Below are 16,459 nucleotides of genomic sequence, written 5' to 3' on the forward strand. Positions count from 1 at the left end.
GGACAACCAAGTGGAGAAGAGATAGATGATGCCCCATATCGAACATAGTGAAGGGGTCAGCCTATTCCATTTCTAAAACAAGGATTTATAACTTCCTTCCTTTCAACGCACTTTGGAGCAAGCCAAATTAGAGCAATAGTCTTTAACGGCTAATTATTACACCGTTCCTTACACTGAATTGTTAGTAATCAATTTTATAAAGGGCCTTTTATACACGATTGTCCCCCAAAGAGGCGTTTGTTCCAAAAATACTGAAAGGGAGAGTGCGATAGTGAAAAAATAAAAATAAAAATGGGAAGAACAAGTTAGGAGTTGGAAAATCCTAGAGTCCATACATCAAGTATTGCATTTTATGTTTTCCTTTGCATTTTTAAGGAAGAACTTGTTTTTCTTGATCCTTTGCATATAATATTATGAAGAATTTTCAAAATGTAAAAACAATGAAATACATAATCTGAGCCCTTCACTCCGCCCCCCCCAATATCTATGAAAAAGCAACTTTTAAGTCCAAACTGTCTGGTTTGGTAAGAATATGTTTTACTTACAAAACTGAGAAATGGGGGCATCTAGCTGGGGCACATTTCCTCCTTTAGCGTTAAGCTTCTGAACTTGAGTAGGTGGCACAGGTTTGTGGGACTGGCCTGTAGCTCGATACATGGCTTGGACCCAGAGAATGCGGTCCTGCTCATCATCACTTGCAAAAATCACGGTGTCTCCTTCTTTCACTGCATTGAAAAATGCTCGGCCGCCCTCCAAACCTGAAAGATAATCAAAAAGCCATTGTTTAGAAAAAAGCAGCATTTCCATGGATCCCCAAAACAAAAGATGAAGTTATGGTTGCTTACGGAGACCTTCTCAATTCATCTTACTTTTTAAATTTTCTGAATTTTTTTTATTTTTTATTTATTTTTTATTTTAATTCCATTTATATCCCGCCCTTCTCCAAAGACTCAGGGCGGCTTACAAGCTTAGCAGTAGCCTTCATTCTATGTATATGCCTGCTTATTAGGGCTTTCACACCCCCGCCAAGCGGCATTATTACAAAGTCAACTTAATTGCCCCCAACAATCTGGGTCCTCATTTTACCCACCTCAGAAGGATGGAAGCCTGAGTACACCTTGAGCCTGGTGGGATGCGAACCTGCACTAATTGCAGGCAGCTGGTGTTACTTAAGGAGGCATTAGCCCACTGCTCCACCAAGGCTCATATAAAATCTCCCTAAGATTGGAGAATCTCATTAGGATGAAGTATGAGAAGGGGCAAGGAGCTGCAGACTGAAGGAGGGGTAAGATCGGCTTCTGGAATGAGGACTTTTGCAAAGGATTCTTTCAATTCAAGGCAAAAAGCACAAATGCTGTACTGGGGGGGGGTCACGGAGAATTTGCTGAGGTACTGAATTCCATGGTTCTTAAATATTGCCAGGAGAATGACTTTCTTCTGCTTACCTGGAATCTTTCATTCTTTATATAAGTGTGCTTTTGTGGTAGTTTTGTAAGAAACAGAGAAAGACTCCCCATTATTTTTTTGAATAACTTCTATAATTTTTCATGAGAACATCTATCCTTTTCTAATGATCACCAACCCAAAATTTGTCTTTTGTGTTTTGCACTTTGGGCTAAAATATTAATGAAGTATAAAAAGCTGTGTTGGTGCAGTGGTGGCACAGTGGTTAGAATGCAGTATTGCAGGCAAACTCTGCCCACTGCCAGGAGTTCAATCCTGTCGGGCTCAAGGTTGACTCAGCCTTCTATCCTTCCGAAGTCAGTAAAATGAGGACTCAGATTGTTGGGGGGAAATATGCTGACTTTGTAACCCACTTAGAGAAGGCTGTAAAGCACTATGGAGTGGTATGTAAGTGTGATTGCTATCAAATCACTCTATTTCAATATTATATATCCATTTAATCATGTTTAGCTCAGATCCTTTAGCATACCTCATGCGTGAAGTTAGTTTTTTCTATTGCTGTTGTTGTTAGTTGTGAAGTCGTGTCTGGCCCATCCCGACCCCATGGACAATGTTCCTCCAGGCCTTCCTGTCCTCTACCATCTTCTGGAGTCCATTTAGGCTTACACCTACTGCTTCAGTGACTCCATCCAGCCACCTCATTCTTTTTCTTTGCCTCATATAAAACTATATTTGTCACTTCAGTGTTCAGACTAAGATAATTTTAAAGTTATCCATTGCGCTTTGGTGCTATCAATTAACATCCATGTCATTGCTCATCCTTAATTCCAGTTCATTTAGGAATGAAACAAGAGCACTAATCAAAGTACAAATCCTTGGAAAGACCAACTGTTTAAAACTCTATATCTGTGGTGGTGAACCTATAGCACGGGTGCCACAGGTGGCACACAGAGCCCTCTCTGTGGGCATGCGCACCGTCACCCCAGTCCTAGGCCTTCAGCTGGGTTTTATAACACCTTTTCGCTTTAGGCCCTCGCCGCCATGTACACACAAAAAAAGATTCAATCAATGAATTTCAACTTCTCGCAGGAAAAAAAAATTCTCTCAAATTTGGAATTGATTAACTTTTTAGTCCCACCCAGTCTGCCGTTACCACTGCAGCCATGCCCACCCAAAGGGCCATGCCCACCTGGCACCCAATGATACATAAGTGGGTTTTGGGTTGCAGTTTGGGCACTCAGTCTCTAAAAGGTTTGCCATCACTGCTCTATATCATTAAAGTAATCCCATTTACTTTCTACATTTTCTGTTTTTTAATTTGTTAATTCTTCATAAGAATCACAAAATAATTTATCTTATGAATCCTTGGTGAAAGTTTTTTTTTGTCAAAGTTTTCTGAAACTAAGCAAGTATATTGGATTCCTCTATCATTCCCTTTTTGCTGATATTGGCAAAGGATGGTAAAAGTTTTGTGATGAAGGTCTTACTGAAGCTGTTCAGCCCAAATTTATCTGTAATAATGTTTTTCACTAATATAACCAATAAACTGGTTTGTAACTTTCTGAATTCTGCCCTTGTTCCCCAATGGTTGGCAATTCACTCTCTACTGTCCGTAACACTGATGAAAAAAACGTATTCTAGGGATATGATTGTAAGTTCCTTCTTTTAAGATTGAGACCACCCAATTGTTGTGTTTTTAATAATCATACTCATCTTGATCATTTAATTCACGAAGAACATAATTAAGCAATTTGCATAAAAATATACAGAAATGTCAGTTAAGCCTATAACTGAGGAAGTTGACTCTCAGAAAACAAGCAAACAAACCTCAGCTTACCATCTTACTTACCGGGTTGTGGGTCTGTATAGTCTACTGTGTATCCATCAAGCTGCAACAGCTCTTGAGGTTCAGCTTTTTTCTCTCGGTAGCTGCACATGGCAAATGTATATTGGCTAACCTGCAGAAGATCATACAGCTTAAGGAACATCAAATGATGAAGGAAGAATACTTCAAACTGGGAAACTTTGCAAATAATTCTATATTTACCTTCAGCTAACTCTTTCCATAGGTTATTGTCTATTTTCAATAGATCTATTTTAATAGATAATAAGGCAAAGGTAAAGGTTGCCCCGCACTCTAGGCGCTCATCTCCGTTTCAAAGCCTAAGAGCCAGCGCTTGTCCGAGGACGTCTCCGTGGTCATGTGGCCGGCATGACTAGACGCCAAAGGCACACGGAACGCTGTTACCTTCCCACCGTAGTGGTCCCTATTTTTCTACTTGCATTTTTACGTGCTTTCGAACTGCTAGGTTGGCAGAAGCTGGGACGAGTAACAGGCGCTCACTCTGCTACACGGCACTCGGGATTTGACCCACCAAACTGCCGAACTTCTGATCGACAAGCTCAGCGTCCTAACCCACTGAGCCACCGCGTCCCTTAAATAGATATCATCTATTTTTAATAGTTGATTCCTGTAATATAAAATCTCAAGGTTTTCCTGAAAAGTAGGATACTACAGTCAATATCCCACAGGTTTATTTAAACATTTTTATAATCTTCTGATCAGCAAATGCAGAACAATCGTGTGTACAATCTTGTCTGCTTGAAATTGGGTTCGAAAATGGGATTACTCGGTATGATATAAAGATACAAAACCTGGGAACTTGCATCAGAAATGTTGTGAAGGCCTCTTCACCTGCTATATTTTTGAAATACACTTTCAAAGGATGCACTGAAGGTGACCTGTCCTTATATTTGAAAATAAATTACACCATGAAGATGTCAGAAAGACATTATTGGCTGCAGCCAGTGGTGGGATATATTTTAATAATCAGTTCCCTGCAGGGGGAAGGCGAGGTGGGAGGTGGGGGAGCACTACCAAGAGGCAGGTGGAGAAGGGGGGAGCTTCCCCATGCACCCCATAACTGCTTACCAGGCTGAAGGGCCGACGCAGCCAGGCCTACCACTCCCCAACACTTGTAGTGCTTCGCCTGTTTGGTAGTGACTTCTCCCACTTTCTCGTTTCTCCTCCTCCTTTGAATATCCCTTCACTCCCATTGCTGCCTTTTTCAGTCCCGGAGTTTTGTCCAGAGCCTGTGCAAAGGTTCTTTGGAAACGAAGCCCCACAGCGATCAGGTAGGTTGGGAACCATTCCCTTCACTTTTGGACCAGCTCCGAAAAGGGCTGGAAGGAGCAGTCCAAGGGCTTCAATCTGGCTTTGCAGCAAGCAAGGGGATTGGAGCAGTGGTGGGATTCAAATATGTGAACAACCAGTTCTCTGTGTTTGATGTCGCTTCCGGAAGTCCATTCTGGGCCTGGGCAACAAAAAATTAGCTACCGGTTCTGCCGAAGTGGTGCGAACTGGCTGAATCCCACCACTGGATGGGAGGCACCTGAATGCAGGCTAGTCTGGCATCTCAAAAAACTGGGATATTTTTCCCCGTGCTGCCTTTTTGTTGCCATGCTGTTTAACTTTCTTTAACGCTTGCCCATTCTCCATCAAGTAAATTTTAAAGAAAGTTAAACAGTATGGCAGCGAAAATCCAGCATGGGGGAAATTAAAACCCAGTTTTTTTTAGACAATACAGATTAGCATGCATTCACGTGCCTCCAATCCCCTTACTTGCTGTAAAGCCAGATTGGAGTCTTTGGGCTGCTCTTTCCAGCCCATTTCAGAGCCAGTCCAAAAGTGAAGAGAATGGTTCCTAGCCCAACCGATCGCTGCAGGGCTTCATTTCCAAAAACCTACTGCACAGGGTCCGGACAAACCGAGTTCCGGGACTGTAAAAGCAGCAATGGGAGCACAGGGCTGTTCAAAGGAGGAGGAAGAAGGACAAAGTAGGAGCCTTCCCCAGCCTGCCTCCACTTGCTGCCACCATGCAGTACATCCGGATCGCCTGTCTCCCCCCCACTCCACACCTCCACTTGCAGAGTGATGGAGGAGGTCTCCCTTAGGCATGGAGCAGGTGTCAGCTTCAGCCAGTGCTTTGGAGAACCTCCTCCATCACCCTGAGGAGCGTGAGAGCGGCAAGACCTGAACGGCTGAAGGTTTAGGTTTAGGTTTATTAAATTTACATGCCGCCCTTCTCCCTGAGGAGGAGCCAAGAGAGAAAACCTCAACATCGGATTGAAAAAAATGTGGAAAAACTGGATACGGGAAGGCCAGAAATGGAGACTCAGATTTATCATAACTGGTTAGCCAAACTCAACCAAAAATTTGAGATTGTTCTGCTGAACCAGTGTGAACCGGCTGAATCCCACTACTGGCTGCAGCTATTTATTGTATCTACATTCTAACCCCCCTCCCTCCCAACTTGTTATTACATACTAAAACACTTGAATGGAATTCTAATTTTAAAAATTGGCAGAGATATAATATTTTTCTCTCAATCAAATATTAGTGACTTTCTCTGTCCCTTTACAACAGTATTGGTAAAACTACAGTAGTACTATCTGAAATTCTGTTTAATCGCTATCAGACAGAATTCATCATATTATCCAAGCATCCTTATCAGAGTTTATACCAACTAAAATACTAAAAGAAATTTGAGGAGCCAAAGATCTGGATTGAAATATAATGAATGGTCCAACAAACTATGGTATATTTGATAAAGAATAAACACTTTTTTCTCTTCTTCTTTTGTACACCTTAATAATGCAAAATCTTAATGTTGTGCAGAATTGGTAAACAGTGATTTAAATACTGCATGAGAATTAGTACTATAGCATCTAACCCAAGTATTCAACTACATAGTTATGAAACTGCAACTAAGGATATAGGGTGTGTAAACCTTTAGGGCCAAGGAATTGCAATTCACACTCCATGATCACAGGGAAACTATTTGTTACTTGTAATGTTATAGCCTTGGTGGAGCAGTGGGCTAATGCCTCCTTAAGTAACACCAGCTGCCTGCAATTAGTGCAGGTTCGCATCCCACCAGGCTCAAGGTTGACTCAGCCTTCCATCCTTCTGAGGTGGGTAAAATGAGGACCCAGATTGTTGGGGGCAATTAAGCTGACTTTGTAATAATGCCGCTTGGGGGGTGGGCGAAAGCCCTAATAAGCAGGCATATACATAGAATGAAGGCTACTGCTAAGTACATTGATTTGTGCTTTAAATTGTAAGCCGCCCTGAGTCTTCGGAGAAGGGCGGGATATAAATGGGATTAAAATAAAAATAAAATAAAATAAAATGTTATTGCAATGGGGGAGGGAGGGGAACTAGGTGAACCAAGGAGCCAGTTTGGTTTAGTGGTTAACGCAGCAGGCTAGAAACCGGAGGCTGTGAGTTCTAGTTCTGTCTTACACATGAAAGCCAGCTGGGTGACTTTGGACCAATCACTGTCTCTCAGCCCAAACCACCTCACAGGTGGTTGGTGTGAGGAAAATAGGATGAGGAAGGTGTGTTGGGTATGTTTGCAGCCTTGAGTTATTGGTAAAAATACTAAATAAATAAATAAATAAATAATAAAGTAAAACTAATATTTTGACCTATTTTTTTCAGGGGAAAACACTTGCACTTTCATTTCTGCTCTTACAAGTTCAGCTGAATAGTGCACCTCCAAAACAAAACAGAATTTTACCACAAAAATTTTGACCCCAAAATGGAGGAGGGTGAAGGTGGGATGCCAGTAAAAATGGGCATGCTTCCTTTGTCAAATGGTTTTGGGCTTCCATTCTCATCTTTACTTTTTCATTTTTTTAAAAAATGGAATAGATGTAGTCAAAATTGAGCTTCCTTGCCACTGAGTTTCAACAGCTAATCAGATAGACACATAAATAGGCACGCCAGCTGAGGAATTCTGGGAGTTGAAGTCCACAAGTCATAAAAGGGCCAAGTTTGAAGACCCCTGGTCTACACCAACACCTGAGATATGGCTCTAATTGTCTCATTCCTTATAAAATAATGACATTCACCAGAGAAGTTCTAACTATCCCTTGTGTTATCTAGCAGGAATTAGGTTTTTTTAACTGACAGGTATCGTTTCTCCTTTCGAGTCTCAGTTGCCTCGATTGACATATAATCACTGTATAGTTTCTTGTGTAACTAATCCTATTGAGATCTCCCCATTCAACATCAAGGACAAATCAGGACTTTGTAGAATTGTAATGGAGACCACAATGCCAGGGAGTAAAGATGAAAATAATAATAATAATAATAATAATAATAATAATAATAATAATAATAATAATAATAATAATAACAACAACAACAACAACAACAACACCATTGACACAATTTTTTTAAAAAGTCTATAACAATTATTTTATAGTGAGCTGTCAACTCAAAGGCTCACAGCTTTTTTGTTTTTTTAAAGATAGCTATTGTTCAAAGAGAGGAATGTGCATCCTTTGAAAACTCTCATCATTCATTTCACATAATGTCAGGCTGACACCTGTCAGAAACAATGTGAGCTAAATTGCTGGTTACCAATCATATTAAAACAATCACAACCTACCCCCCTATAGTTCTTGTATAGTTATTGTCACTGATCTTGTAAATGGTAGCTTTCACTCCTCCATCGATGTGCATGACATTCAATGTCAAATACTTTGATGGCAGTCTTCATTGGCTGAAGGGGCATTTGACATCGCCTTTAGGTGCCCATCAGGCTGCATTAAGACACAGCTTGTACTTAATATATTGTCTTTTTAAAAATCAGGATAATCTGGGAGGAGAAGGCAGTTGGAAAGCAAGGGATTCTCCTGTGCTCTGGGCTAGGAATAGGGAAATTTATCATCAAATGATTGAAAAAATGCCTCTGTTAAGGTTGTGTCATATTCTGGATTCCTTACATTCTTATATTGGTTTAGACATTTTCTCGACCTCTTTAAAAAAAAAACAACTTTAATTTTCCTTAAAACTCTTGCATTACTGGGTGATGCCAGTCATTTTGGGGGAACCAGGGAAGGAGAAGAAAAAGGCTAGGATATCTTTTCTCTGGACTTTAATGTCATCCCTGATGATTAGAAATGCTTTGGATTTTATTTTATTTTTTGCTGTTAATTAATTAATGATGCTTAACCTTCTTCAGGGTTCTGCTTGCATCTGCGTTCCAGATCTAGTGTAGCTTCGAGTTCTGGGCCTGCAGATTAATCTCTTTTCGATTCCCTGACCGTAAAAAGCAAGGGGAGGCAGAATTATTGCCCTGATTCTACAGCACAACCAACCCAATCAAGCAAGTCACCATCTCTGGCTTGCCTTTGACTAGGGAAAAAAAGCAGACAGAAAGAGCATTGCCAATAACTGTGACTGGCAGATAGATTCCTTTTCAAGTCTCTCAGGGGCCTTATTTTTTACTTTGGTGACAGAGGCATCTCCAAGGATGGGTCAAAAATTCAAGATGGTGATGTGACTGAAACTGCACCCTCACAATTTAGATGACTGTAAGCTGCAACAAACAGACAAATTCCACCACCCCTCCCGCTTCTCCCTTACTTAAATTTTATCAATGGATGCTGTAACACAGTAGCTTCCCTTGAATGGATACCAAAAAGTGTCTTTGCCCAAGGTCCACGTTTTTAAGTACTCATAGCACTGTTTTCCTATAAACTAAATCTAGGACTTAACTGGAATTCAGTGCTATAAAAGAATTGCAAATACATTTAAACGAGAGGTTTCTGAGAGCTTTCAACTCAGCCAGAATAATACGGTACAGTGACATGCTGCCCTCCACTGGTCTCAAATTGGTATTAACCTCTCCCAAAAAAGCTGTCACTTGTTTTTCTGTCACTGGTTTCCATATTCCCCCATACAATAATTCAAAGTTTCCTCAGAACTTTCGTCTCGCTCTTCAAAAGTGTACACAAAGGAAACTTATTTCGAAGGAGGTATATTATATCTATTCACAGGACTCATCCAAATGTCTTTATTGCCATCTCACATCTGATGTGAGATCATCAGTATGAGTTATAATCCTATATTATGATTTAAAATGATATTGTCATAATTTATTTAAATTTATAAGCCGCCAAGCTCCAATGGACTTTGGGTATTTCCCTCAAAGATTTCCAAGCTAACAGGTAGGTGTAAATAAACTATAAGTTTATTCATAATATCTAGCTGGAAATTGTGTCATTCCTTATAGTATACAGGTCCTTGTTCATTTCCTTGTTCAAAATCAACAATGGCATAAATCTCTTAGCTATTTGCCCTAAGTCTGCTGCTCATTTAAATCTTCTGAAGTAGCATACCATAGCAATGTTTTTGCCTGGTTGAACTAACCGGCTGGTTTTCACTCAGTTCCTTGTTTCGAACAAGCAAACCTATTGCTGTCAGAAAAGCAATGATGGCAAAAGCAATTTTAAACCAGTGATGGTGAACCTGTGACATATGTGCCAAAAGTGACACACCATGGTGTTTTTCATTACACGCCAGCATTCACCAACACCAGCATGCCCATTCTTGAACAATTTGAGGGGGCTGTGTGAGAAGGGGGTTATGCTGCCATGCAGCCTCTGGAGCCCCCCAAAATTGTGCAAGAATGGAACATGCTTTCATGCAGTTTTTGGAGGTTCCAGAGGATGCAGAATAGCATTCTCTGAAGCTGCTTCAAGAAGGAAGGCCTCATGCAACCCAAAGCGGCCTTGGGTATAAGCCGTAGGGGCCTGTCAACAGAAAGAGAACAGTGCCTGGAAGTAAGTGGCCTGCAGTAGATCCTGGGGAATAGTGGGAATCATGCTGTTCCCCAAGGCTCACGCGTCTTGGGGAATGGCATGAGATGGCTTTTTTGAGTGGCAGCAGTGGTGCTAGGGCTGAGGTTGACTTCAAGACTGAGGTTTTGAATTCAGGCCCAGTCTCATCATTGCTACTGAGTGCTGCTGTCCAGGTTGGGCCTAGATGGGAAGGTGGGGAGAGAGAGAGGGGGGGAGGGACGGAGGGAGGGAGAGAGAGAGAGAGAGAGAGAGAGAGAGAGAGAATTGGTTCTCTTTTGTTTGAGGAGATGTAAAATTAAGCATATTCTAATTTTTTGACACACCAAGACCAAAAGGTTTGGCATCACTGACCTAGACTCAGTGAACATGACGCAGCCCATGACTGAATAATTATAGAACATGAGTGCAAAATATATGCTGTACAATTTGCCCTTCACACCTTATAGTATATTCCGTAGAGATGCTGTAATCAACTTTTTCTCTCACTGGTTAACTCTTCCTTTCCTATGAAAAAATATAAATGCAAAGTGTAGTCCCTGAACTTTGTTTGCACACCTGGGTATGCAACAAAGGGAAAAGGTAAATCTAGATAGAAAAGGAAAGCAAAAGAAGAGAGAAGTGCAACATTTATGGGGCTAAAAGATCCACCCGAGCAGTACTTAATTTTCTAGCTATTCTTCAATGACATCCAGGCCAAATCAGTAAGAAAATGGTGGTACCTCCACCATTCCGACAGTCTTCAATTCTTCTGAGAAATGCAAGATTGCCTCCCTATAGCTAGATATTTTGGGAAAGAAACTTTTGCTTTCTACTGGTAAATATAGTACATTTTGAAAGTTCTGAATGCTCTACACAGTGTAACACAACAAGGCTAATTCAGTGGTGGGATTCAGCCGGTTCGCACCAGTTTGGAGAACCAGTAGCTAAATTTTGCTGAGTTTGGAAAACCAGCTGAATGCACACTGCTTCTGGAAGTCCAGTCTAGGCCTGGGAGACCTGGAGGAGACCTCTCAGGTTTAGAACGGCCCACTGGAAGTGCATGGATGCCACTTCTGAAAGTCCGTTCTAGGCCTCAGAGGCTCAAGCCTGCATCCAATAAGACAACCGGTTGTTCAGATATTTGAATCCCACCACTGGGCTAATTTCTGAATCTGCAAGGATTGTGGTTGAACAAGACAACATCTAAAGAATATCTGGAGTTGTTTTTCCATTATGGGCACTGTTTGCCAATAACTAGTATGTTGCTGCCACCTCCTGGGTGATTATTGAAATTATTGTTGCCATTTCCTTGTCTCTAGCTTCCAGATGCTGAAATAATCAGAAGCCTAATTACTATACAAAAATGAAATGAGAGAATCAGCATATTTCACATTTTCAGGCAATGCTGTGAATCCTTTGTAATCTGGTTTTAACATTTTTAAAAAATATCTCCCTGCAACTGTTTTTTAAATAGTATGTTCCCTAACTCAGCAACCAAAGTCTTAATTTTTCTTTAAGCACAGTTTAATTTTGCAGAAGCAAAATAATTTTCATTCTCGAGAAGAGCCACACATCAATCACTGACACCCAAATCCAGAGATTTCTAGCAGAAATCTAGCGGAGATAATGGCAGAGATAACAGAGGTACAAGCCCTGTTTAATACATAAGGCAGAGGAAAATAGAGGAAGGAAGTATTTATGGCTGTTAGTCTCTAGGAGCTGACACTTATGGATAATCAGCATCAATGTGAAGGGATCCATGTGAAATTAAGTTTATAATAACATTTTTCCCCCACCAAGTTGGTCAGTCTGAACGTCCATCACTGTGGATTGAGACTTCTGTGTATATACTGTAGTTGATGCCAATTTAATGTTATTTGATGGTTGAGGGAGTACGAATGCCAGTGGCCAGAAAATAGAGCTACCTTGTACATTTTTGTACCCTCTTTATGTTCTTAGTACTCATAAGTAATCATCTTCTGAATACAGATACCAAGTAGTTATGCTTCATCAGTATTCCCTACACTAGTAGTTAATATCATGTTTGACAGTTTCTAATTTGTGAACATGTTCAAGTCAGTTCAGATATGCACCTTGCTGATTCATGTCACATTGTTTGCCTTTTTAATGAAGTCATTCATGAATTTTCCATTCTGGAAATTTATGAAGATACTCTGGACACATACTAAGGAAAACATAGTCTTAGCCATTATGTGCATCTTTATTTATTCTGGCTAATGGAAGAATTGTTTTTTTTGTCTGAACTCATCACAAATCAATCTAAGTAAAAAAAAGAGAGTTCTAATATGGAGGCAAGAAAAATGACTAATTTCTCCAGTTCATTCATAACTTTTCTCAACTTTCCATCTTCAACATTTTACAGACTTGGAAACCTTAATCTTTTCTTAGTCAGGGGGCACCATTGTACTTCACCAACTTTTAGTGTGTTCCCCAAAGAATTCCAAAAGTTGCTACCAAATGCCATCATCAATGAGACAGAATGGGAATAAACACATGGCAGTAATTTTATTAACTACATTGAATTTTGTACACCTGTAAACCAGATGCTGGAGTCAATTTGAGTTTTTAATCTGAGTCTTCCCCATTATTTTTTGCTGCGTGGCTCCCAATTGACAACGTAAAGTTTTCAGCTCAAGGAAAGATATGCAAACCTGTTTTACTTCAGCACCATTCTTTCAATCATGCCCTTTTCTGTTCCCTTTCATTTAGCCTTTTCAGGTATTTATTTTTTTCTACAGTGGAAAGGATATGTTTCTGCCAGGATTGCCAAAGTAAACAAATAAAGCAAAGCTAAAAAAAAAGCATCGTGATCCAATAACAAAGCACAACAGATGATGGGACAGATTAAAACCATATGGTTTAGAAGTACTCAAGAACAAACAAACTAGAAATAAAAAGACAACAGATTTGCCTGCTACTTAAAAAGAAGAAAGTATTGAACTATGCTTGAGATGAAGGGTATCCCCTGATTTGTTAATAATCACCTATAAAAATATATAAAACTGTCAAAAGGTTCTCTGTATCAGATCAAGAAGATGATTCTGTGATGAAGGGATTGAAACTATAGAAGATCTCCATATACAGAAGAAGAATCAAGCAATTTGAAATTGAGAATCATTGGCTGCAGGCTGACTGAAACTATAGACTTGGTACCAGCAACTGGTTGGTAGCACTATGGAGATAGGAACTGGGTTGTCTATCACACTTAACCAAGTCAGTTAAAGACAGAGGCTATGCTTTATTAGTTTCAATCTTGGCTAGTTTTCTTTGTAGCCTAGAGGGTATATGAAGTCAGCCGGTAGTTTATGATTCAGAATGTTTTTTTTAATCCCATTTATATCCCGCCCTTCTCCGAAGACTCAGGGCGGCTTACAATCTAAAGCACAATGTGCTTAGAATGTTGTGTTATCCTACAAAAGAGTAATCAGTAAACCTATGGCCATGCTGAGGACATCAAGATGGAATGCGACCACATGCTTGCAGGATGCTGACTGAATAGTATTTTGATACATTTCTCCAAGTGTTGTCTGGAAAAGAGCCTCCATCTTCTTCCCCTTTGGAATGGCTGCACAGAGCTAGTTTTGATTCTCGCAGGAGAATGTCCCTAAAACATGTCTGTCCTCACTTGTATCAGTGTCATGATTTCACTACTACTTACATGATTAACTAAAAACAAATCTGAGACAGCAAAAAAGAAAAGCCTATTTTTTTTAGCCCTCAAAGCATTTGCTTTTGGTATAATACCTTAGAAGTGCGATACCTATCATTTCTACTGATTTTAAAGGTTAACAATAAATTGCATCTCAGCTACAGTTTTTGTTTTAAATGTTTAGGAGAGGAGTCCCTGAGAGTCTCAGCATATTGATGTAAAGGAGAAAGTGAGGAAAGATCAAACAAGATTATAAATGACTATTGGCTTACGGCCTTGACATTCAACAGTTACATTATCTACCTACTTGTGCAATTTAAAAGCTTTTCTGAGGTTCTCTAGCCAGTTAGGAGCACTTAGAGTGACTTTGCCATTCTTTTTCTCCTTGATTTATGATGCTGTGGATAATTTTCATTCTTAACCTTGAGGTCATATTCTGCCATGGCTTTCACACTGCATATTTCAGAATTTACAATGAGGTGAATAATAAGTCTCTGCCTTGAAATTTGCATGCAATTAACATTCTGTTCCTCTCAGAGAGTAAATTTGCTATTAGAATAGTAAGCGATATACAGAAGACATATAGTAAAATCAGAGCACTCTATGTTTCAAGCTTGCTTACATTACTCAGACTAAATACTTTCAGAATACAGTAATGGTATTGCAACCAATGCCCACCTAAACCATTCAAGATTAAATAAACAGCATTTTAAAGAAAAGGCCAGATGAATTGTATGGATGAGGAAGTTGAGCATTGAAGCAAAAGTTTCATTTCTGATTACAGAAACATTTCTGTTTTAAACCAAGGGAAGGCTCTAAATCACTGCCATCTTTAATGGAAAATTTAAATATTTCTTCATTTGCTCATGCTTTCTGTGTAATGAGTGCTAGTTTCAATTCTGAGTTCTGTTTTCTCTTTACTTCTAATACTGTGAACAGTCTTTTATTATTTCTTCTCTTTTGATGGTTTTATTGTGCTAATCCTGAAAGGCAGCACAGAATGATCTGAAATAATCTGGGCAGCTTTCAGAACAGCTTTGCCCATCCTGGCATTCTGGATCTATCAATAACAGTTCTAGAGCTGTAGTCCCAAAACTCTATAGGGCACTGGATATGGAAGACTGCTCTAGAAAAATGCAGGCAAAACAAAGCAACCGCAGGAAAAATATATAAACCTACTCCTAAATACTATTCTGTTTTGCGCAAAGCAGTTATGCAAAGTGTAGAAAAGGGGTAGAAATAAATAAATAAATAAATAAATAAATAAATAAATAAATAAATAAATAAATAAATGACTGGAAGCATGAGATAAAGAAAAGAATGAATCTAAAGTTATCTGGAAGTTAAGTCATGCCAATGGGACTTCTTTTCTTTTTGGTTTGAAATTTAAGCAGCAAAAAGTTTCAAACCAAAAAGAAAAGAAGTCCAGTTCAACATGACTCAACTTCCAGACAACTCTACCTGGATGACAGAGAATCTTCATCAACATCATCTAAAGTTAGTTTACACTGGGCATCAATTATCATAGAGCACTCGCATACATTTCCTGACTGTTAGAACAATCAGCCAAAGAAATGACTTGCCTCCAGAGGTTTTGAATGCTCCAACACTGGAAATGTTTAAGAAGAGACTGGACAACCATTTGTCTGAAATACTATAGGTTTCCTGCCTAAGCAGGGGGTTGGACTAGAAGACCTCCAAGGTCTCTTCTAACTCTGTTATTCTCTTATTCATACCACTCTATCTTTGCAAACCATACTTACTTCTACCACTATATTTCATCCATAGCATTTTTTTAAAAAAAACCCCAAAACTTTCTCACCTCATTTGTTTTGAGGATCTCATCGGTTCCTTCCAACCACAGCCTCCTTGGTCTCCCCCTTCTTCTTAGTCCACTCACTCTCCCTTCGTAGATTAATCTAACAATTTGATCCTTGTTTATTCTTTCTGTACGACTGACCCACCTGCATTATATTTTTTGCAAGCTAAGATTTCTACACTAGAAACTAAAGTAGCGCTGTTGCCTGCGTGCCATCACTAGAAGAAACGAACTGTACTGAGAGGCACTCAGGATGCAAGAGACTAATATAAAATAAACTCAGCTCTACTTGAATATGTACGACGTATTACCTGCAGTGATTCTAATTTTAATGAACCCAAAACTAGTTAAAGTGCATGTTACCCCAAAACAAAGCAAAAAACAACAATGGCAACAAATTAAGAATTAAGGAAACCCAAAAATGGTTATTTCTCACTGAAACTATCATTATTTTCTTTTTCAGCTCTGTGGGTTTCAAACAGTGACAGTATTAGCTGTAGCAGAAGTAGAGATGTGAGTGCATGCCGGTCCAGAGCTGGTTCTGAAGCTGTACAAAATCTTTGGGTGGAGGTGCCCAAAGCAGCCTAAAAGAGAAATCATGTCTTGCATCCACACTCCAAAAGAGAAAGGGGAAAAAATGTGGTTTTCAATGTGCAGCACAGTTGTTGTCACTAGTAATGGAATTGTTGGTCCCAATAGTGGCCAGTAAGCAAGGACTACCTGTAGGTAGTTTGGACATCTTACTAAACTTACCTACTTACTTATTGATTAAGCCTCACTAGTTCACACATAGCATCAACCCATAAACCACAAAGAGGACATTTATTTCATGTACTGAACTGAATCCCAAATAATCCCAAATAAATTAATCGCTCATTCTGACCTAGAATGACATGCTCCTCTAATAATTCTATCAAGTTAACTATAACAAA

The 16,459-nt window shown here is 39.6% G+C and overlaps 1 protein-coding gene across 6 annotated transcripts in view; it reads right to left on the reverse strand.

Annotated features, from left to right (window-relative positions):
* Nucleotides 1-16,459, reverse strand: part of CADPS (calcium dependent secretion activator) — a gene marked incomplete at both ends in the record, with an annotated part of 451,723 nt that overhangs the window by 192,469 nt on the left and 242,795 nt on the right. For all 6 annotated transcript variants that reach the window (XM_083355958.1, XM_083355955.1, XM_083355956.1 and 3 more), the window contains 2 exons: nucleotides 546-758; nucleotides 3,254-3,362. In XM_083355958.1, the coding sequence (XP_083212084.1) occupies nucleotides 546-758; nucleotides 3,254-3,362 (322 nt within the window). The remainder of the gene's footprint in view (nucleotides 1-545; nucleotides 759-3,253; nucleotides 3,363-16,459) is intronic.

The sequence above is a fragment of the Vipera ursinii genome (genome assembly GCF_947247035.1).
Source record: "Vipera ursinii genome assembly, chromosome: 2".
Classification (NCBI taxonomy): Eukaryota; Metazoa; Chordata; class Lepidosauria; order Squamata; family Viperidae; genus Vipera; species Vipera ursinii.